The sequence below is a fragment of the Chironomus tepperi genome, unplaced genomic scaffold, assembly GCF_022539635.2.
Source record: "Chironomus tepperi strain 1889 unplaced genomic scaffold, CSIRO-AGI_Ctep_v1 contig_73, whole genome shotgun sequence".
Lineage (NCBI taxonomy): Eukaryota > Metazoa > Arthropoda > Insecta > Diptera > Chironomidae > Chironomus > Chironomus tepperi.
The window spans coordinates 755406-776317 of NW_027226195.1; the positions used below are offsets into that span (position 1 = coordinate 755406).

At 32.0% G+C, this 20912-nt stretch overlaps 4 protein-coding genes across 13 annotated transcripts in view; all 4 read left to right on the plus strand.

Moving 5' to 3' along the window:
• Nucleotides 1-3458, plus strand: part of mtd (TLD domain-containing protein mustard) — a 95461-nt gene extending 92003 nt beyond the window's left edge. For all 10 annotated transcript variants that reach the window (XM_070653842.1, XM_070653843.1, XM_070653844.1 and 7 more), the window contains 4 exons: nt 712-833; nt 898-1057; nt 1502-1671; nt 1809-3458. In XM_070653842.1, the coding sequence (XP_070509943.1) occupies nt 712-833; nt 898-1057; nt 1502-1671; nt 1809-1944 (588 nt within the window). In that variant the 3' untranslated portion in view covers nt 1945-3458. The remainder of the gene's footprint in view (nt 1-711; nt 834-897; nt 1058-1501; nt 1672-1808) is intronic.
• A 7239-nt stretch (nt 3459-10697) lies between these two features.
• IntS11 (integrator complex subunit 11) lies at nt 10698-12949 on the plus strand. Its single transcript, XM_070653739.1, has 2 exons — nt 10698-10861; nt 10917-12949. The coding sequence occupies exon 2, from the start codon at nt 11041-11043 to the stop codon at nt 12826-12828; it is 1788 nt and encodes a 595-aa protein (XP_070509840.1). The 5' UTR covers nt 10698-10861; nt 10917-11040; the 3' UTR covers nt 12829-12949.
• A 994-nt stretch (nt 12950-13943) lies between these two features.
• Nucleotides 13944-19439, plus strand: LOC139101026 (cytochrome P450 4V2-like). Its single transcript, XM_070653889.1, has 10 exons — nt 13944-14506; nt 14734-14803; nt 15253-15821; nt 15878-16043; nt 16102-16267; nt 16815-17367; nt 17801-17870; nt 18366-18919; nt 18974-19139; nt 19193-19439. Exons 1-10 carry the CDS (start codon nt 13966-13968, stop codon nt 19365-19367), a joined length of 3030 nt encoding a protein of 1009 aa, XP_070509990.1. The 5' UTR covers nt 13944-13965; the 3' UTR covers nt 19368-19439.
• Nucleotides 19440-19751: 312 nt separating this feature from the next.
• Nucleotides 19752-20891, plus strand: LOC139100936 (trypsin 3A1-like). The gene is made up of 4 exons (XM_070653724.1): nt 19752-19971; nt 20058-20354; nt 20411-20624; nt 20737-20891. Exons 1-4 carry the CDS (start codon nt 19785-19787, stop codon nt 20828-20830), a joined length of 792 nt encoding a protein of 263 aa, XP_070509825.1. The 5' UTR covers nt 19752-19784; the 3' UTR covers nt 20831-20891.
• The last annotated feature ends 21 nt before the right edge of the window (nt 20892-20912 follow it).

Consider the following 20912-nt stretch of genomic DNA (forward strand, 5'->3'; position numbering starts at 1 on the left):
CTTTTGTTTTCGACCCATTTTTACTGTTTAAAAAATGAGGTTCACCTAATTATGCTGCTCGTGTAAGCTAAATAAGCCACTCAAGCAGGTGGTAATTTTATCGATAACTCATGCTAAGCTTAATTAGAGCTTTTTAAATTGAAGAAAATTGATGATTCTCAGAAATTTTTAATTTAAAATACATTCCAAAATTTCTAACATTTGTCAATTTTCAGTCAAACAAGAATCAGTTCTAATTTATAAACTGCCGGGTTAAACTCCAGTCAAATTGTTTATAAACAAAGATCAATTGTGAATTATCAGTACACAGACTGCAGCAGCATCTATTTAAAAAAGCTTTTAATTAAAAAATTCACAGAATTCTTCCAAAAAAAGTAAATATTTGATTAGTTCATGCGGATAAAATTAATTAAAAAGCCAAATACAAAAAAAAGCTGATTCTGCAAATATTTTTCAGTCATTTTTTGGCTGTTGCTTAGTGATTCTGTTGATAATTTAAGATTTATAGTCATATTTAGAATCAGCACTGTAAATATCAAAGCCATTCAAATGTCATAGTTCACTCATATACAAAAAAATTTGAAACTAAATAACAAGCTTCATGTCAGATCCACCACAAATGATACTCAGAAATAATCTTGAAAAAAAAACAGCATAAAAAATTCACACACAAAATATAATTAACAGTCTTATTTTACATCAAAATTACAGGTTCTGTCGATGAGCAAAGATGATTATCGAAATGCATCGTTATTCACAGCTGGTTCATTCGAACAGGATGTACCCATTCCCGAACTTATTGGAGCAACAGAAATTTTAAGTGAAGAACACAGGTATGAGCTATAAATGATGTCATTTATCGTATTTTTCTAACCTTTGTCATTCTTTTAATTATAGAGAGAAACTCTGTGGACATTTACCCGCACGAGCAGAAGGCTATTCATGGTCATTAGTATTCAGTACATCACTTCATGGATTCTCATTAAATTCGCTTTACAGAAAAATGCACAAGCTCGAAAGTCCTATTCTTATTGTTATTGAAGATACAGATCATAATGTAAGTATTGATGGATGTTGATGTGAAGGCATAGATCTTGAAGTTGGTTCTAGTTTAGTGCTGGAAGTGGACTATAATCCAGAGCGTCAAGTGGACACTCGTGCAGGGCTCGAAATCGAGTCGGATATCGTATGGAGTCCAGTCAACTTTTCCATACAAAATCTGACTCTACTTCGTCTCAAGTCTACTTTTTCATACAAAATCTGAGTCGACCTCAAGCTCTGTGTGAACCTCAATCAAAGACTTTTGTTGTTTAGATCAGTGCCTTCCAAAGTTTGAAGTCATGAATGCTAAAATTCCAGTTTAAATTATTCTTACTTTCAAATTTTTTAAGTCGACATTTCGATTAATTACGAAATGTTTGTGGAACAGCAACTGATCAAATACTACGAAATAATATAAACAGTCTGCTAATATAATAATTATTATTTGGTATTATTTTAGGTATTTGGTGCACTCACATCATGCTCACTGCATGTGTCAGATCATTTCTATGGAACTGGTGAATCATTGTTATACAAATTTAATCCAACTTTCAAAGTATTCCATTGGAGTGGAGAGAATTTGTACTTTATTAAAGGCAATCCTGAAAGTCTCGCAATTGGTGCTGGAGAGTAAGTAGATTTTAATGGAATCAGACTGCCGTCGTTGAAGTCGACTTTTCTATACAAAATCCGAGTTGACTTCGAAATCTGATTGAAATTCATATAAAAGAGCTTTATCAAACATTGTCAATTCTCTAATTTTACAGTGGCAGATTCGGTCTATGGCTTGACGGTGACTTAAATCAAGGCAGATCACAGAGCTGTAGCACATATTCAAACGAACCGCTAGCACCTCAAGAAGACTTTGTTATAAAAACGCTCGAGTGTTGGGCGTTCGTTTAAAATTCATTAATATAAAAGATTTAACGATGATAATCATGGAGATATGTAATATTTAATTTTTTTGTTTTTGTCGATTATAGCAAAATTATAGTAATGGAAAAAAAGTCATTCATTGAAAAAAAATTTCATAATTCATGGTAAAAAAAAAGAAATTGAAAGGAAACAGAATAAGAAATAGGAAAAAGTTTTTAGTTTCTTTAAAACTGAAAAAAAATAATAGACTAAATTATATTGGATGCTGAATTAATAAGTTTCATAAGAAAAAAGAATATGGCAAAACTAATAGAAAGACTATAGGGAAGTATGATTAGTTTTAAAGATTTTTTTTTGGCAAGTTGCATGAAAAAAATGTCTTCGCAATTTAATTTAAAAGAGAAAAAAAAGAAACTTTTTGTAGTAGTGAATCAAGAATGTTATTGGATAGAGCATAAAGCATAAAAAAATTGTGAAATCGTTAAAAAAAAAATGAGAAATTGTTGAAATTTTAATTTTTTATTTTATTAAGAAATGAAGAAGATGAGCAGATAAAAAAACAGAGGTTTATGTTCTTCTATTTAAATGATAATATTAATCATAATGTTATATTGAATCCATAACTAATATAGTCATGCATTTGTGTCGCATGTTAGGGACAAAGAAAAAAAATTATCGAAAAGAGATCAAAAAAGCAAAAAATATTAAAAATTGGGAGAGAGATCTTTCAAAAATATATATCGACCAACTTTTTAAGGAAAATTGAGATTTTGTGACATCTTCAACCAGATGATTGTGAACTTGTTAGGCTATGGAGTGATGACATCTGATGTGTATCGTTCTGAAGATCTATAGAATTGAGATTGAGTAATATCTTCAATCAGATGAGGCTTGTATGGCTACATCTCATGTTTGTGTATCTGTAGATCTACAGGATGTCAGATGATTGAGTTAAAGCTCACAGACAATTGAGTCTGATTGTGATTCATGAGTTTTTACAGACAATTTCAACAAAAATGTTCAATTCTAGGCTTTATGTTAGTTTGATGTGTTACTCTCAAGTACACTAAGTATAGAATCCATCAGAATAAGCCTAGAATATCCATCTGGTTGTCAATCAATTTTCCTTATCCTTGAAAAACTCGAAATTATGAAGTAAAGAAAATTGAGAAAGACTTGAAAAAAAATAATAATTTGTGGAGAGAAATAAGTCGAAGGCAAAAGTTTATGCTTTTTTAAATATGTTTATTATATACTGAATTGTGATACGTTTATCATTATTCCTTTTTACATTTTAAATGAAATGGCAAGCAAAACAACTAACTACAATACTTATTCCTTATTTTTATTATGATGATAACTTTTATGATTAAAAAATTTTGCCTAGTTTTTCACTTTTTCCTTATTATTACTATTTGTATGATTTATGATGTAATTATGATTTATTTTGCGAATCATTATTATTTTTAGAATTTTTAAGGTCCTTAATTATTAATAAAAAGTGAAAAAAAGATGATTAAACAATATTATGGAACCACTGATTTAAATTTGTTGTTTTTTTATTTTTTTATTAATTTTTCCACATTTTTAATTTATTTTTATTTTATTTATAGGATATCCAGCCATAAACTTTTGCTTCAGACTTGATATAATTTAAAGGACAACTCATTCTTAAACATAAAAATGCTTTCAATGTGTCAACGATATCAAATTTCAATTCATATTGAAGAAAATCTTAGAAAATTCACAAAAATCTCTCTCAAAGTTGTTAGATGAAAAAATCAAATTTTAAAGAAAAATGCACCAAAATAATATTTTTTCAATGAATAATCCTAGGAGAAATGAATTAAGGAAGTAAAAAGTGTATTCACTATTATTGTCACTCTATTCTATATAGATAAATGTTCTATGATAATCGGCTACATTATGAAGTTTATGATGATGAAAAAAAAACTAAAGATTTCAATGCGCGCATTTAATTGGCTTAAAAACTCGACACTTTTTCATAAATGGACTTAGGTTTTTTTGTGGATGTAAAATTTTATGTTTGTTATTTTGATGAGTTTTTGCTGTCGGAAATGGTTGGATGTAATTTTGGGAATTTGCAAGATTTATCTTGAACTATCAGATTAGGGGAACTCCGCGTCTAATCGCTAATAAGGCGACAAAGTTAATAACCTAGCGAACATTTTGTGGTGTTCGGGAATATTTTGTTTGTTCAAAATTGCAGGTCTGTATCCTTGAACAAACTATAAGATACAACCAAAAATTCCAAATTTGGACTTCAAAATGCATGAATTGCAGATCTGTGATTCTAGGCCGAGTCCTAAATATTTATCAAGCCTCAGACACTCATCTGGAAAATGAAGAATTCTTTCAAATGACGAAATTTGCATAATTCTTAAATGCGTGTCTGAACTTTGATGTTTTGGTATTTTGAAAAAATAAAATTAGTCAAAACTTACGAATTTGAATGATTTTGAAAGGTCAAATTCTAAAACATTTGAATGGTTTTGATATATTCAATTTAGAAACATTTGAATGGTTTTACAACGAAATGACATTCCCTAGTTTTGAAATTGTAAGGTTTTGACTAACTAAACATACTGTTATATGGTTCTACCTACAAAAATAATTTTCCCGACCATTGCCTATTCAAAATTATCAAAAAATTTCCACATTAAGTTCAAATTTTTCTCGTATTAGAAAATCAAAAAAGCAAAAAGTTAAATTGGATTGCATTTGTAGGAAGAAGCTTTAATGTTTAAGAGGGTTAAAAAAAACATAACGAAATGTTTAAAAACATAGGAAAAATAATTTAAAAGTGCACAAAAATGTTTAGAAGAAAAAAAATTAATTTCGCCATAAATGCCCAATAAATCACAAAAAAAAGTAACTCAGCATACCGTAACATGCAGAATTATACTGATTGATGTCTCTGAATTTATTATTAATGGGATAAAAAAGTAATAATATTGACTAAAATATCTCCTAAGCGAGTAGTTATAGCTGCCAAAATAAATAAAAAAAAAAAAGTTGAAAAGCAAAAATAAAAAAAATTATGAAAAAATTTTTTGTGTGGCGTTTAAATAGAAAAATTGGATGAAAAATTTCGACATATTTCCATGTTGTGTTAGCTTTCATAAATCATATTATGAGACATAACTATAGCTTTACCTACATATACCATGAATTGGAAGTAAATTGAGGTAAATTTAACGAGATTTTTTCCACCAAAAATTAGTAAAAAAATGCATAAAATTAATGAAAATTTTAATTTTTTCTCAGCAAAACAACTTTAAATAAATTTTTTTGGAACAGGATGTATCTTCTGTTGCTTTTGTCCTTGATACTGAATGACGTTAATGCAAAACAAATAAGTATGGTTGTGGTCTTTATTTTTTATATCAAAAAATCGTTCTTGACAGGATTAAGTAAATTTGTGAGAATTGAGAAGCTATCAAGGCAAAGGCAAACAAGATATAATCCAGTTAAATTGGGATGTTTAAGTGGATGAATTGAAATTTGCAGTATTTAGTATGAATTAGCGACCAATTGTTAAATTGAACTGTATATTTTTCATTAGATCTTATTATATGGATTAATATCGATTGACGCAAATGTTGTAAAGGATTTCCAGGGTTGGAACTTGCCACTTCTTTCAAATCAAAAGGCAGATCGATCGATAAAACTAATGAAAATCGTTTAAAAAAATTCCAATTACGAATTAACGTATTTCAACAATTCAAAAAGAAATTTTGGAATTGTAAGGTTTTTATTGGAGAATATTCAAATTATCCGTCATAAAATCTGGAATTGTAAGATTTTCAAATAACAAAATATTCAAATTTCAATTTATCCGTTATAAAACTTTCCCAATTTCCTGTTCATAAAGAAATTTGAAAAAATCCACAAGAAAGAAAAATTGAAGAAATGCGCTTGTTAAATATTTAAATAAACATAGTAGAAAAAGACATTACACAGTTATCAAAAGTGAAAGTTGCATTTAAATTTATATGATAAAGAATAAACTCATATAGGTACATATATTTATTAAAGAAAAAAAGCATATAACGAAAATTAATAATAATGAAAATATATTTTTTTATCAAAAACAATACCTTCTTTTTGAATAATAAGCAAAGCACGTTCTCTAACATGCTCTCATTTAATGAATAAATTAGACTCATTTGCATCTTCTTCCGCGATATCTATCTATTATTTTGCGTACCTATCAAATTTCCCATGTTATTAATCTTACACACTTTCATTCTATTGCTATTATTATATTTTTTTCTATACTTTGGAATGTTGTTGTGCATTTAGCCCGAGTGATACGAGATTTTTTGAGGTTATATCAGCAAGATCTGCAGGTATATTGAACTAAATTGCAGTTTTTTGATACCTTATGGACAAATTATTGATATAAAGGGTTGCTTTCTAACAAAAACCACTTAAAACTGCAAGACAAAAATCATTTTAGGCAATTTTGAGGTTAATTTACAGGAAATTAGTCAAAAAACTCAAATACATCACAAATATCAATAAAAACGTGATTTCAATCGATCTAAGAACTAGAAAATTGATTAATGAAGAACACGGATGATTTTAAGAAAGTCCAGCAATTTTGAATCATGTGAAAATTAAAAAAATGTCAAATTTCCATTTCTAAAGTGAAAATCTTGTAATCATCATATCAGATCTTCATTGCTCACGTCTCCTTTACATTTTCCAACCATTTTCAATACGATTGAACAAATATTGAAGTCAAATTTGATGATCAAAATCTCGATATGGAAATATGGAAAAAATTTCTTTACATCGCTCGGGCTGAGCAAAATAAAAACTCACGTGGATGAAACATATTTCAATCAAATATTAATTGCATGCAGCATTTTAAAGGAAAAAAACTGAGAAAAAAATCTATTGACCAAAAAATATTTTTAGATAAATGAATTCTTGTACGAAAAAAAGATAAAAATTGAAGTACGAAAAAAAAGTCTTTAACTTATCAAAATATAAAACTTTTTCTGACCAAAGTATAAATCTTTAAGAACGTAAGACAAAAACAAAAAAAAACTTTAAAAAAATCACTTTTGACATGAAGCGCCTCAAAGATATAAAAAAACAAAAATTGGCATCGAAATTGATGTCAAAAAAATCCTCGAATTTCCATTTCTATATTGACAAAATAAAAAAAGAAACAAACGCTTTCAGTTGTTGACTTTCATACTATCCTTCCTTTCAATCTGTATTATGGAATAAGAAGTATTAGGAAAATTGTTCCTTAATCGATTATTCTAATAAATATATGCGCGAATAAGAGGATTCAACTCTAATATGTATCAATCTGGAGAGTTTGAAAGTTTTCAAAATAAGATGATTCTGGTTCTATAGACAATGTAGCAATTGTAAATGTTATATAGCATCTGATTAAAGTTTAAGATTGTTTGAACTCAAAATCGACTCAAATTTTACATGAAGTTGAGTGGACTTGAAGATTGCTGTGTTAGGAAAATAATGAGCTATTGAGTCATATAAAGACACTTCATTCAGTGCGGCAGATAGGCAGCTTTCAGAGGTCGAGTTGTTAAGATTATATTGATTGTCTGTTTTATTCTTTCGTGAGACTTGTGCTCGATTTCTACCAGAATTCGAAATTTCTCGATCCTTATTATTGAGTATTGTCGATTTATGACAAGGATTCGCACCAAAATCCCACTACACTAAAGTATAATTCGAATTCAAACAATTGGCTTGACAAACTCTAGAGTTCGAAATCGACTCGCATTTTGTTTGGAAACGTCAGGTTAAGTCGATTCGATTCGACTCTGCCAAACTCAATTTTATATCCTTAGAACAGCAAAAGTTGAACCAAACTTTTTCCTCATCTTGAAGAAATTCAAACTCTCCGGAAAATTCAACATTGCATAATATTATAGTAACTAATAACATTACTAATAAAAAAATGAAAAACTAGTGTTGACATTGAAGATGATGAAGAAATTTTTTATGTAAAACAAACACAGTCAATTATTAAAATTTAAATGAAATGAGAAATTATATTAATTATAACTAAAGAAATACAAAAACGTAGACTGGTTAAAAAAGAAGTTATTAATTATTAAACTAAATATTAAAGAAAAATTCCATTAAAATATCATACAAAATAGTAAAAATTTAATGAAAAACTAAATAAATTGAATATCTAATATCCCATTTTTCCAACGAATTTTAAACGAAAAAATTCCCAACTTCCTATTTTTCATACTGAGAAGAATTTTTCTATCCTATCCATAAAGTAAATCATCATCAAGTTTGTGTGAGTGATTTTGATGGACTTTTATCCCTTTTTAAAAAACAGAATTTTTTTGTAAAAGCATGAAGAAGTGCTGGATGATAGAGAGGTTGATTGAGATTTTTTGTGGATTTATGAGGTATTCCTCTAACAGACAATGAGTAAACTCACCTCAAGTTGCGTGTGTTGCTCAATGTTACTTATGCTCCTGGTCGGTTAAAAATAGGAATTGAAAGGTTTTAGATAGGGCGTCCCGGAGACTCTGTTTCGACGAATTTTCGAGACTTAAATCTAGACTACAAATGACTTTAAAGTCTTTACAAATTTCCAGACCCAGACTGAGAACTCTTCTGGCTAACGATCTCGAGAACCTTTAGCTTTAAATTCACAACGATTCAAAAAAATTTAAGTTTTTTGTAAGAAAAACTTGCCAAATTCAAGATGGTTTAAGGTTCAATTGATTCCAGATTTACAAACTAGGCAGTATTGATGGTTTTTGCATGAATTATCGCAGTATTTGGTAATATTTATCGATATTTCTATGAATTTAGAGTTATTCCCGCTTAGTTTGCCAGTCTGGATTTGATTTCAAGAAAAACTTGATTTATTGTACTTTTGAACTTTATTATCAGCATCATCGATTATGAAAGAATTTAGAATTGTATAAAATTCTTTGTTTAAGTCAAAATACTGAAATAAATCTCTAAAGAAACCTGATAGCTTAGAACGTAATCTCAACGAATTTCCTACAAAATCTCACTCAACCTCCATATATCCAGTTATGAACTTATTATCAAGGAAACCCAAACAGATCAAAGTGCTTTTTTGTGTACCGAATAGTCGGACATAATTTTTGGACATTTATAGCTTTTCTCTCCTCCTCCTTGCCGTTTTTTATAGTGATGAATAAAGAAATTTGGTTGATGATGATAAAAAAATTTCTAAACTTTTCCGATTTTCCAATTCTCGGAAAATTAAAGGAACTGGAAAATCGGAAAAAGTCTCAGAAATCACATTCTGTCTAATGCAGGGTTCTATGAAATTACACAATTTGAGAAACAAATAAGAAACTTTTTAATAGAATGAAATAAATTGAGGAAATCCTTCTTATTTTCCTTAATAGAATGATAAACAATGAAAAATCCTATAAGGCGAGAAAAATGGGAGATTAATAAAAAATATATTAAAAATTTGAAATGATTATAGATGAAAATTATCAATTCGTAATCATTGCAAATAAAAGTGCTAATTGAAAATAATATATTATTGAATATCTACATACATACATTACCATACAAATAGTACTGGCTTTATTAAGCTCACAAATGATGAGAAAGTTAAAATTGTTTAACTGCAAAAAATTTTCATGGAATTTTTAATTTATTTTCTTCGAACGAAGTTTGTTCTTAGAATGAATTTTGGTATGAATGCAATAATGAAGTTATTAGGAACTGGAATTGATTTTGAGGGAATTCTATGGAAGTGATTTATTATTTGCTGATTTAAGATAATCGTGAAAATATCATTTAAGCTGATTTTTTAAAACGAAATTCAAGTTAAGATTGTCCATTTTCTTTGGAATTGTATGGTTTTCGATTAATTTTGAAACATTTGAAGGGTTTTAGTTTTCAAATATTTACTCTAATCAAAACATTTGCATAGTTTTGATTCATTTTTGACTGAATTTGTACTGTTCTTTTAAAATTATGAACATTTGTGTGGTTTTGTAACATTAATATTCAAAATTTGATAACTCTTAAATACCATACAAATTAGAAAATTTTGACTTTAATTGAAAAAGCTTCAAAAAAGTTCAACTTCCAGTTCCTGAGAATTTCATAAAATTCAACAAATAATTAACAAAGCATGAATTAACATTACAATTCATAAATAAATGAAATACCTTTATGTATTGTGCAAAATGAAGCATAAATAAATTAATTTTACATTGCTGTGGAATCATAGATTCATTTGATATATTCGAAATTCATGAAGAAAATCAATCGAGATTTTATTTTGTCAGAACATGATGTAATGATGAATTGACATCTCACTGCTATTAAAGAAAATATATATAAATATAATCTAATAGAGAATGATAAAAAAATAAGTTAAATTGAAGAAAAAAAAGAAATGAATGTATTTTGTAGTCAGGAAAGAGTTATTGAAAAATAAAGTGAAAAAAATGTTAATTTGATGAGAATGATTTTCTAATTTTAGTCATTGATATTGATTCCAGGAATATTTTGCAGCTAAATGATCCTAATTAATTAATCCAGCAGATGCTTATTTTGAGGATTTTCACCATTCAGTAAATATAACGATCATCTGTAAATTGGACTTCGTTAATTAAATTGACGTCAATTCTGTTCTTCCTATATCCAATTTCATTTGATTCTTCTTACAGCGTTGAAAGCTTTTCAAAACTTACAGCTCATAATTTTAACGGTTTTTAAAAATTCAAAAATCTTCTCTCATCAAAAGTTGCAGAACGCATGCCAAAGTTGTTTACAAATCAATCACAGTCTCGGAAGCGTTTATTTGCCAAAAATAAATAGTTTCTGGAGGATAATACACAAATCTTGGTTATAAATTGGATCTTAAACAGTAGCTGCAATATTCAACAATGTTTTAAAGCTAAAAATAGTAAGTGACTAAAAGTTTTTATCGAAAAATTAACTTAATTTCCTCATTCTTACAGCATTAAACAAATAGAAAGAACATCGACGTCAATAACAGGTTTTTAATACCAAAAATTCCCCGAACTGACCTTGAAGAAGTGTTGAAAATAGACTTAACATTTGAAATAACATCCGCTGAACAAAATGCCTGATATAAAGGTAACGTGTTTGGGTGCTGGTCAGGATGTCGGCAGAAGCTGTATCTTACTTAGTATGGGCGGCAAGAATATTATGCTTGATTGTGGAATGCATATGGGATTTAATGATGAACGACGATTTCCTGATTTTTCATATGTTGCTCTCGAAGGTCCATTGACAACATACATAGATTGTGTAATTATATCACATTTTCATCTGGATCATTGCGGTGCACTACCATACATGACAGAAATTGTTGGTTATACAGGGCCAATTTACATGACACATCCAACAAAAGCTATTGCACCAATTTTATTAGAAGACATGAGAAAAGTTGCTGTCGAAAGAAAAGGCGAATCCAATTTCTTCACAACTCAAATGATTAAAGATTGCATGAAAAAGGTCACTGCCGTTACACTTCATCAGTCAGTTATGGTTGATAATGATATGGAAATTAAAGCATATTATGCAGGACATGTACTTGGTGCTGCAATGTTTTGGATTCGTGTTGGAAATCAATCTGTCGTATACACAGGAGATTATAATATGACACCAGATAGACATCTTGGTGCTGCAATGATTGATAAGTGCAAGCCAGACTTATTGATTACAGAATCAACATATGCAACAACAATTCGTGACTCAAAGCGTTGCCGTGAAACAGATTTCCTCAAAAAAGTTCATGAATGTGTAGCGAAAGGTGGAAAAGTTTTAATTCCAGTATTTGCATTAGGAAGAGCTCAAGAGCTGTGTATTCTACTTGAAACGTATTGGGAACGGATGAATTTAAAATATCCAATTTATTTTGCATTAGGTCTTACTGAAAAGGCAAACAATTATTACAAAATGTTCATCACATGGACAAATCAAAAGATCCGTAAAACTTTTGTTCAACGAAATATGTTCGATTTCAAGCATATTAAGCCATTTGATCGAGGATACATTGATAATCCAGGATCTATGGTTGTATTTGCCACACCTGGAATGTTACATGCTGGATTGTCATTACAGATTTTCAAAAAATGGGCACCAAATGAAAATAACATGGTTATCATGCCTGGATATTGTGTTCAAGGAACTGTTGGACATAAGATCTTAGGAGGAGCAAAGAAGGTTGAATTTGAGAATAGACAAGTCGTGGAGGTCAAAATGGCTGTTGAATATATGAGTTTCAGTGCACATGCTGATGCCAAAGGAATTATGCAACTGATTGCTAATTGTGAGCCAAGAAATGTCCTGTTAGTCCACGGTGAAGCAGCCAAAATGGAATTTCTAAAAGACAAAATTCGTGAAGAATTTAAAATTGACTGCTTTTCACCAGCAAATGGAGAAACATGTGTCATAAGGACACCATTAAGAATACCAATCGAATGTTCATTAAATTTAATTAAGAAGGAACTTAAAGCTTATAATGCTCAACCGCCAGATCCAAAACGTCGTCGATATTTTAATGGAATTTTAGCCATGAAAGATGGCAAATTAATCTTAATGGATCTACCTGAAGTATGGAAGGAATTCAACGGAATTAACAGACATGTCATCAAGTTCTCATCTCTAATTAAACTTGAAGCAGCATCGTCCAATTTCCAAATCATTGAAGAAATTCACTCATTAATGAAAGACAGACTATCAGCATGGGAAGTCAAAATTGTCGATGGACAGTCAATTACAATTGAAAGTGTCGTTGTCAAGCTTAATGAAGAGAGTACCGATAAAAATATCTGTGTTAGCTGGGAAAGTCAGGATGAAGATTTAGGTCGATATATCTTAGGATTGTTGCAGACAATATCGTAAATGAATGATTTTATAATGTAGGTATTATAATTAAATTTGTTAGGATTTGGTCATTTCTAAGATCTATCTATGGAAATTTTGTAATGTTTCATAATAAATGAATTAAGTCAAGTAAAAAAGATTTGTGGATTTTTATTTACTCGAGCAGCACAAGGTGTTCGGTTACCCTAACAGGCAAAGAGACCACTTTTAGATACCGTACTGATCTTTCTATACCACGAAAGCATGTCCTTTGCCTGTTAGGGTCAGCTGGTACTGCTTCTTCGCCATATTAACGGAAAGACTGGATGTTGCTCTAACGTCACCGTGGCGGCTACCACTCCAGTTCACCGCATTGTGCCGTTCGGGTTGCTGATTGATAATAATTTTTGTTAATGTCTTGCAGCTTAGGGATAACAAGTTAACCGTAGATGTGCTTTTTGCATGTGACTAACTATCTGAAAGAGAATCGTTTTCTGCGTCACAGTACTCCGAACTGCATTTTTCACTATGAAGACGGATCGAAATCATTTGTCACGGTACCGTGTTGGTAACTTTGCATCTTGTGATTAGAACGATAACAAAGCAGTGACTACGCAAACACGGTGTGCTGTTCGAGCTATCTTCGGCTAGTCAACAGTAATTGCTATTTAAAGCAACACAAGGTGTTTTGATCTTCATTTAATTGAGTATGTCCAATTCGCATATTAGGTGAAAGGATTCAACCCGAGTGGTCAATTTTAGTATATCCAACATTCAGGATGTCAAACATTCAACCTATTCAACCGCTTTATTAAATCCCTATGATTCACAGGGGATTAATAGAAACTAATCATCATCATCAACATTCAGGATGTCAAATTACTCCAAAATGTGCAATAAGTGTCCCTTCGTTGCTATACATCTTCAAATACATCCGTAAATCCACAGCACGCAATTTGACGCGATTCTTTCGCCGGTGACGATTAAAACCTTATCTCAAGTTCATGTACTTATCAAATTTAATGACGATTTGTTTTGATTTTATTCTACTTTAGTATTGGTAATGATTTACTCCCGAGGATGATAAAGGTTCAATCTTATGTGAGCGAATTCTCATTACCTTCACAAAATTTAATTCAGTCTTTGCTGTTCAATTGAAGGAGACAGAAGGGAAAAATGGACATTCTGTTAGTTTTTATTGTGTCGATTTGTATCTTTTTGGGATGGTACTATACCAAGTTCCGGGAAACATTGAAACTTGTGTCAAAATTGCCAGGTCCACCACGTTTGCCAATTTTAGGAAATGCACTCTTGTTCATAGCAAAATCACCAGCTCAATTGATGCTTAAATTCGATGAAATAGCTGCGAATTATCCAAAAATTGCATGCATTATGCTTGGTCCACAGTCTGAAGTCATGATAACAGATCCAAAATTAGCAGAAGTATTTTTGAGCAGTCAAAAGCTGATCAGTAAATCAGATGAGTATGACTTCTTTATGCCCTGGATTGGAACTGGTCTATTGACATCAACTGGTCGTAAATGGTTCGCAAGACGTAAGGTCATCACGCCTGCATTTCATTTCAAGATTTTGGACCAATTTGTGGACATTTTTGATAAGCACACAAACATTTTCATTGATATTCTTAAAAAATCAAATGGAAAGCCACTCGATGTATTTCAGCCAGTTACACTTTGCGCTTTGGATAACATATGCGGTGAGATTTTCATTACTGATATCGCTTATCATATCTGTACCTTAAGTTGCTAAGAAAATACCCCATTTAATCTCCCAGCTATTATATAATTTTGAAGGTTTGTTGTCGTGCGAATGTTGTGTGACATTCAATGTTTGCAACTTTGTTGTGTGACATTCAATTTCTGCAACAATGTTATGTGTCTTGATAGTTGTATGTTAATCAGTATTTTTCTATTGTTTACGCAGAAACTGCAATGGGAATTGACATTCAGGCACAGCTCAAATCTGATTCGCTTTACGTGCAAGCTGTAAAGGAGTAAGGATGATTTTTTAAGGATGTGGTCATTCACTTATGACGAGCAATAACAGTCTGTTTGGTGATACGGTGATACATTTAGGTTGCAATCTCCATCCTTAATCATCTGACAATACATGAGTCCCACGAGTGACACAGGTGAAAAAGGCTCCGTCACGGAACTTTTAAGGATTCGCTAAACCTGTCTAATGCCAAATGGAAGATGCCTTTGTTTGGTAGCCATATGGTCGCCATTTGGACTCTACATTAAGGCAGCTTCCATTTGGTGTTTGTATAAGAGTTTAAGTGAAGCCTTAAAAGCTCTACGACTGAACTTTCTTCTTTTGTGTCGCTCGGATCCGAACAGCCCTAATATCTCCATTTCTATACAACAGACATAGCCGTCATTTGTGAATAGCCTTTATCCTTCCCAAACAGCACTTACAATTACTTTTATTCCATTCCAATAGAATCACAGCACTTTTGATCATCAGGATATTTACCTTTTATCTCCGTCCTGATTTCATCTACAATTTGACACCAACGAAGAGACGACAAGATGAGCTGATCAAAATTCTTCATGACTTTACAGACAAAGTCATTGTTAATCGACGTGAAGAACTCCTTAAGTCCAAAAACAACAATGTTGATGAGAATAACAACATTATTGATGAAAATGAAGACATTGGAGCCAAGAAGAAAATGGCATTTTTGGATGTGCTTCTTCATTCATCAATTGAAGGAAAGCCATTGACCAATGTGGATATTCGTGAAGAAGTCGATACATTTATGTTTGAAGGACATGATACAACCAGCAGTGGAATTGCTTTCTGCCTTTATTGTCTTGCAAAGAATCCTGAAGTTCAGCAAAGGGCTTATGAAGAAGCTGTGAATATCCTTGGAAATGATTCCAGCACACCGATCACAACAACAACATTGAATGACTTTAACTATCTTGAAATGGTCATTAAGGAGACTTTAAGGCTTTATCCTAGCGTACCAATGTTTGGAAGAAAAATTTCAGAAAATGTTCAATGTGGTATGTGACATTAAATTTGTTGTAGACACAACTTAATTTGCTGTTCTAATTTGCAGGTGCATATTTACTTCCAAAAGGTTCAAATGTAGCAGTTAGTCCATATTATATGGCTAGAGATCCAGCATTGTGGAATGATTCACTTAAATTCGACCCAGAAAGATTTGCATCCGATAAGCAACAAGCACATCCATATATTTATGTACCATTCAGTGCGGGTCCAAGGTTACTTAAATTTATTGCGTATTGTTGACATACTTCTTATCAAAATTTAATTTTTCAGGAATTGTATAGGTCAGAAGTTCGCAATGCTGGAAATGAAAATTACAGTTGCGAAAGTCTTAAAACATTTTGAACTGTCTGTGGTGCCGGGTTTCACTCCAGTCGTTATATCCGAATTGATTTTAAGACCTGAAAATGGAATTTGGCTGCAACTCAAACAGAGAAAGGCTGCTTAATTGTGGATTTTGGAAATTCATCAAGTTACAGAAAGTTTTGGCAATTTCTTCTTATTCTTGGCTAGTCGTAAATTTTTTGATAAAGCAATTGACTGCTTAATATTTATATTGACATGTGTATGGATTGTGGATTCTTTTATAAAGAGATTAAAGTGAATTTATTAATAAAATGTTGATTTTTTAACGAACATTTCAGTTTTGAATTTCAACGGTTGAAACAGTACAAATGTTTCGTTTAAATTTAAAATTTTCACCGTTACAATTTTTTCTAAAAGATCCAGGAGACTCAAAAATAACAGGATATGGACATGATCGATTCCTCAAGATAATTCAGTTCAAGACCCTCATCCTGGCTAAGTCATTCTACAATCCAATAACACCTTGCACATGCTAGTGCATTACAAACGTGATAAAAACAATCTCAAGTTTATACTTCTTTTATCAATGACGATGTGATTTTCGCTAGGGGGGCTTTAATCAGGATCAAATAATATCAGGAAGATAAATATTTCATACTTAAGTTACAGTTCAAGTTTGACTGCTTAACAAAATGGACTTTCTTTTGTTCTTTGTTGTGTCAATTTGTATATTTCTTGGATGGTATTATACCAAGTTCCGTGAGACATTAGCATTAGCGGCCAAACTTCCTGGTCCAAGACGATGGCCAATTTTTGGAAATGCATTTACATTCATGGGTAAATCACCATCAGAATTGCTAGAAAAGCTCACGGATATTGTTGAAAAACATCCAAGGATTGCATGCTTAATGCTTGGACCACAGCCAGAAATTTTAATAATGGATCCAAAATTAGTCGAAAGTATTTTAAGTAGTCAAAAGCTAATCGACAAAGCAGGCGAATATGACTTCCTACTTGACTGGATCGCAACAGGTCTTCTGACATCCACCGGCAAGAAATGGTTCTCAAGACGTAAGGCCATCACGCCTGCATTCCATTTTAAAATATTGGATCAATTTGTGGAAGTTTTTGACAAGCACAGCAACATCTTCATACAGAATTTGAAGAAGTCAAATGGAAAGCCAGTTGATGTATTTGAATTAATTTCACTTTGTGCCTTGGATAACATTTGCGGTAAGAACTGGTTCTCTTATCATATCTTTAGGTAAAGTTTGGTCAATACCCCTAAATTTGATAAACATTTGCTTTGTTTTGGGAAAGTGAGATTGTGTAAAGTCGGTTGCTTAAGTATACTTGGTTATACAACAGTGGTGGACAACCTGTGTGTCGTGTAATTTTAGAAAATGCCATGAATCGCATGTTGTGTGTGTTGCGGTTGTGGCATACCACAAAATTTTTTCAAACGCTAAAATAGAACCTTAAGTATAGAAGTCTAATGCTCCAAGCAGCACAACATAATTACTTATGTGTTGTAGATGTTGTGATGGCACTCTTGGCCACGTCGTCAAGATGGTCAACCTGATTGCATCACCTCTCCTGACCTTTCTTCATTCGACTCTATTAACATCCTAGTCTTTAATCAAACAAACTTTTTTTTTTTACACAGAAACTGCAATGGGTATCGACATTCAGGCACAAATTAAATCAGACTCAGTATATGTGAAAGCTGTAAAAGAGTAAGTACTTAGGGGCCGTTCACTTATTACGTTACGCAAAAAAACGAATTTCTAGACCCCCCCCTCGTTACAAAATGTCGTTACAAAAAAAAAATTTTTGTTTGAGGCTGTTACAAAATCCTAGACCCCCCCTCCCCCCTAAAAAGCGAACGTAATAAGTGAACGGCCCCTTATCATGTTAAGTGGGACAATTTAGACTTGACGAGGTCGAAGTCGACTTGAATTCGATTCCAGTTCGATATAAAACCGATTGAATGACTTTTTTCTGCTTGCTCTTGTGAAGTATATGATTTCATACAACTTTCAATTGGTTTTACCCTAACAGTATGCTTTCATGGTACAGAAAGATCACGAAGGTTTAGGTACCTTTAGCGAACTCTTTGCTTGTTAGGGTTAGAGAACTCAATTTGACATCGACCTCCGGACAATGGCCTTGTGTCACTAAGACTTACTAACCCAATTCCCAACATTTGATAACTTACCCTATCTTTTCAGAATAACTCTTATGCTGATGATGAGAATTTTCACCTTTTATCTCCGACCCAATTTCATCTTCAATCTGACACCAAGCAAGAGAAGACATGATGAGCTTGTCAAAATTCTTCATGACTTTACCGACAGTGTGATTGTGAATCGTCGGGAAGAGCTTATGAAATCAAAACAAACCGACAACAAAAAGGATGAGCACGAGGACATTGGAGCTAAGAAGAAAATGGCATTTTTGGATGTTCTTCTTCATTCGACAATTGATGGCAAGCCATTGACAAATATGGACATTCGGGAAGAAGTTGACACATTTATGTTTGAAGGACATGACACAACAAGCAGCGGTCTTGGATTTTGCTTCTATAATTTAGCCAAAAATCCAGAAATTCAGCAAAAAGCTTATGAAGAAGCAATTCATGTCCTTGGAACTGACACAACTACACCTGTAACTATCAATCTTTTGAATGACTTGAACTACCTTGAAATGGTCATTAAGGAAACATTGAGACTCTACCCAAGTGTGCCATTGTTTGGAAGGAAAATGCTAGAAAATACACAGATTGGTAAGTCATTTGACATTAAGGATTAAGGAACAGCTACAATTTTGATATTTTCAGGTCCATATATGATTCCAAAAGGAGCTAATGTTGGTGTTTGTCCCTACTTTATGGCTAGAGATCCAACATTGTGGGATGATCCATTGAAATTTGATCCTGAAAGATTTGCATCTGATAAGCAACAATCACATCCTTATTTGTATACACCATTTAGTGCTGGTCCAAGGTATGTTCTATCACAGACTCAAATGATACCTAATGTATGTCATTTTGTTACAGGAACTGCATCGGTCAAAAGTTTGCAATGTTGGAAATGAAGAGCACAGTGTCTAAAGTTTTGAGACATTTCGAGTTGAGTGTCATGCCTGGATTTGAACCTGTCGTTATTTCGGAACTGATATTGAGACCTGAAAATGGAATTTGGCTGCAATTAAAAGAAAGGAAGGCTGTCTGAAATGTTTTGAGATATTTTTTATGGGACCCAATAAAGTCATGATTTTTGAAAAATTACTATCCAATTCCAAAACCATACAAATGTTTTATTTGTTCAAAATACTAAATTTGAATTTTCAAAATCCGTTAAATTTTTATTATCAAATTTCTGACGTTACATACCCCACAAATCGTCCCTGCAAATTCATTCCTAATTGATTAGATGTGGAAATCAATTTAAAGTTCAATCCTGCAATCAATGATAAGGTGGGAAACTAAGATAACAGCTACTGAAAGAACCGATAACAAATATATTTAGAAATTCCTATTAATCCTTAGATAACGTATCCAAAAAACATTAAAGATAATTAAAAAGTATATTTAAAGAGCACTTCAGATTTTATAATTTTTAGTTTTGATTTAATAATTGACTGTCGGCATGAAGCTCCAAATCGTATTGATTTTTTGTTTGGCAGGTGCCACATTTGCACGGGACATTTCAGAAAGAATTGTGAACGGAGAGACAGCTGATATTGCTGATTTTCCACATGCTTTGGCATTACTCGATAGTGGACGATTTTTCTGTGGCGCTTCTGTGATTTCAAGGAGCTGGGCATTGACTGCAGGTGAATTTTTACCGGTTTTCAAATAATTTAAATAAAACATTTGTATGGTTTTAAAATTCAAATATTAAAAATCCGTTATTTTAAAGCTCATTGCTTGGATAGAGCAACACCACCAAGTCTCATCAATCTCTACGGCAACTCAACAAATAGACTTACAGGCGGAATCCTTTTCTTTGTTGAACGTTACATAAATCATCCACAATATCGTACTATTAGATTGAGCACAGGCCAAGTAATTTGGGATTATGACGTAAGTGTGATTGAAGTTGATCCTACCACGCCTTTAGATGCCCTCTTTGTCCGTCCAACAATTTTGCCACCATCATGCTCGTCTGCATGTTGTGGAGTTTGTGAAGGCACAGTCGTTTCACTTGCCGGATGGGGTAAATTTTGAATTATATCCAATTATATGCAGTTGATAAAGTATAACTGTTATTAGGTCGTACACATCTTGGAACACTTCCAATTAATCTTCAAAAGTTGAATCAGACAATTGTGAATCATACAGGTTGCGGTCCATTCTGGGAAAATCAAATTACAGACAGAATGTTCTGTGTGACTGCTGATTTCTATGATAGCTGCGATGGTGACAGTGGATCTGGAATTTTATTGACTGATCGTGTCCATCAAATTGGATATGTCAGCTTTGGATCGTAAGTTATTGCAATTTTGAGTTTAGATAGTGACGCGTCATATTTTTTGGGGTTTTGTGGGTGATATCATTGACGAATGGTTCCCTAATTGAAGAATTTCATAATTATTTAGGATCCGATGTGGCGACAACTCAGCACCTGCTGTGTACGGAAGATTGGAACATCCATCGATTCGTGAATTTGTTAGATCCACAACTGGCTTGTAGACTGTATTGAATATTCCCTTAAAATTGAAATAAAGCAACAACTGTTCCTAATAAATTTTAATTTTATTCTTTTGCATTCCCC

Coding starts and splice junctions, on each gene's coding strand:
- LOC139100936 (XM_070653724.1), top strand. CDS start 19,785: ATGAAGCTCCAAATCGTATTGATTTTTTGTTTGGCAGGTGCCACATTT. Junction 20,355..20,410: donor CGTTTCACTTGCCGGATGGG/GTAAATTTTGAA, acceptor AACTGTTATTAG/GTCGTACACATCTTGGAACA. Junction 20,625..20,736: donor GGATATGTCAGCTTTGGATC/GTAAGTTATTGC, acceptor ATAATTATTTAG/GATCCGATGTGGCGACAACT.
- IntS11 (XM_070653739.1), top strand. CDS start 11,041: ATGCCTGATATAAAGGTAACGTGTTTGGGTGCTGGTCAGGATGTCGGC.
- LOC139101026 (XM_070653889.1), top strand. CDS start 13,966: ATGGACATTCTGTTAGTTTTTATTGTGTCGATTTGTATCTTTTTGGGA. Junction 14,507..14,733: donor CGCTTTGGATAACATATGCG/GTGAGATTTTCA, acceptor TTGTTTACGCAG/AAACTGCAATGGGAATTGAC. Junction 19,140..19,192: donor CCATTTAGTGCTGGTCCAAG/GTATGTTCTATC, acceptor ATTTTGTTACAG/GAACTGCATCGGTCAAAAGT.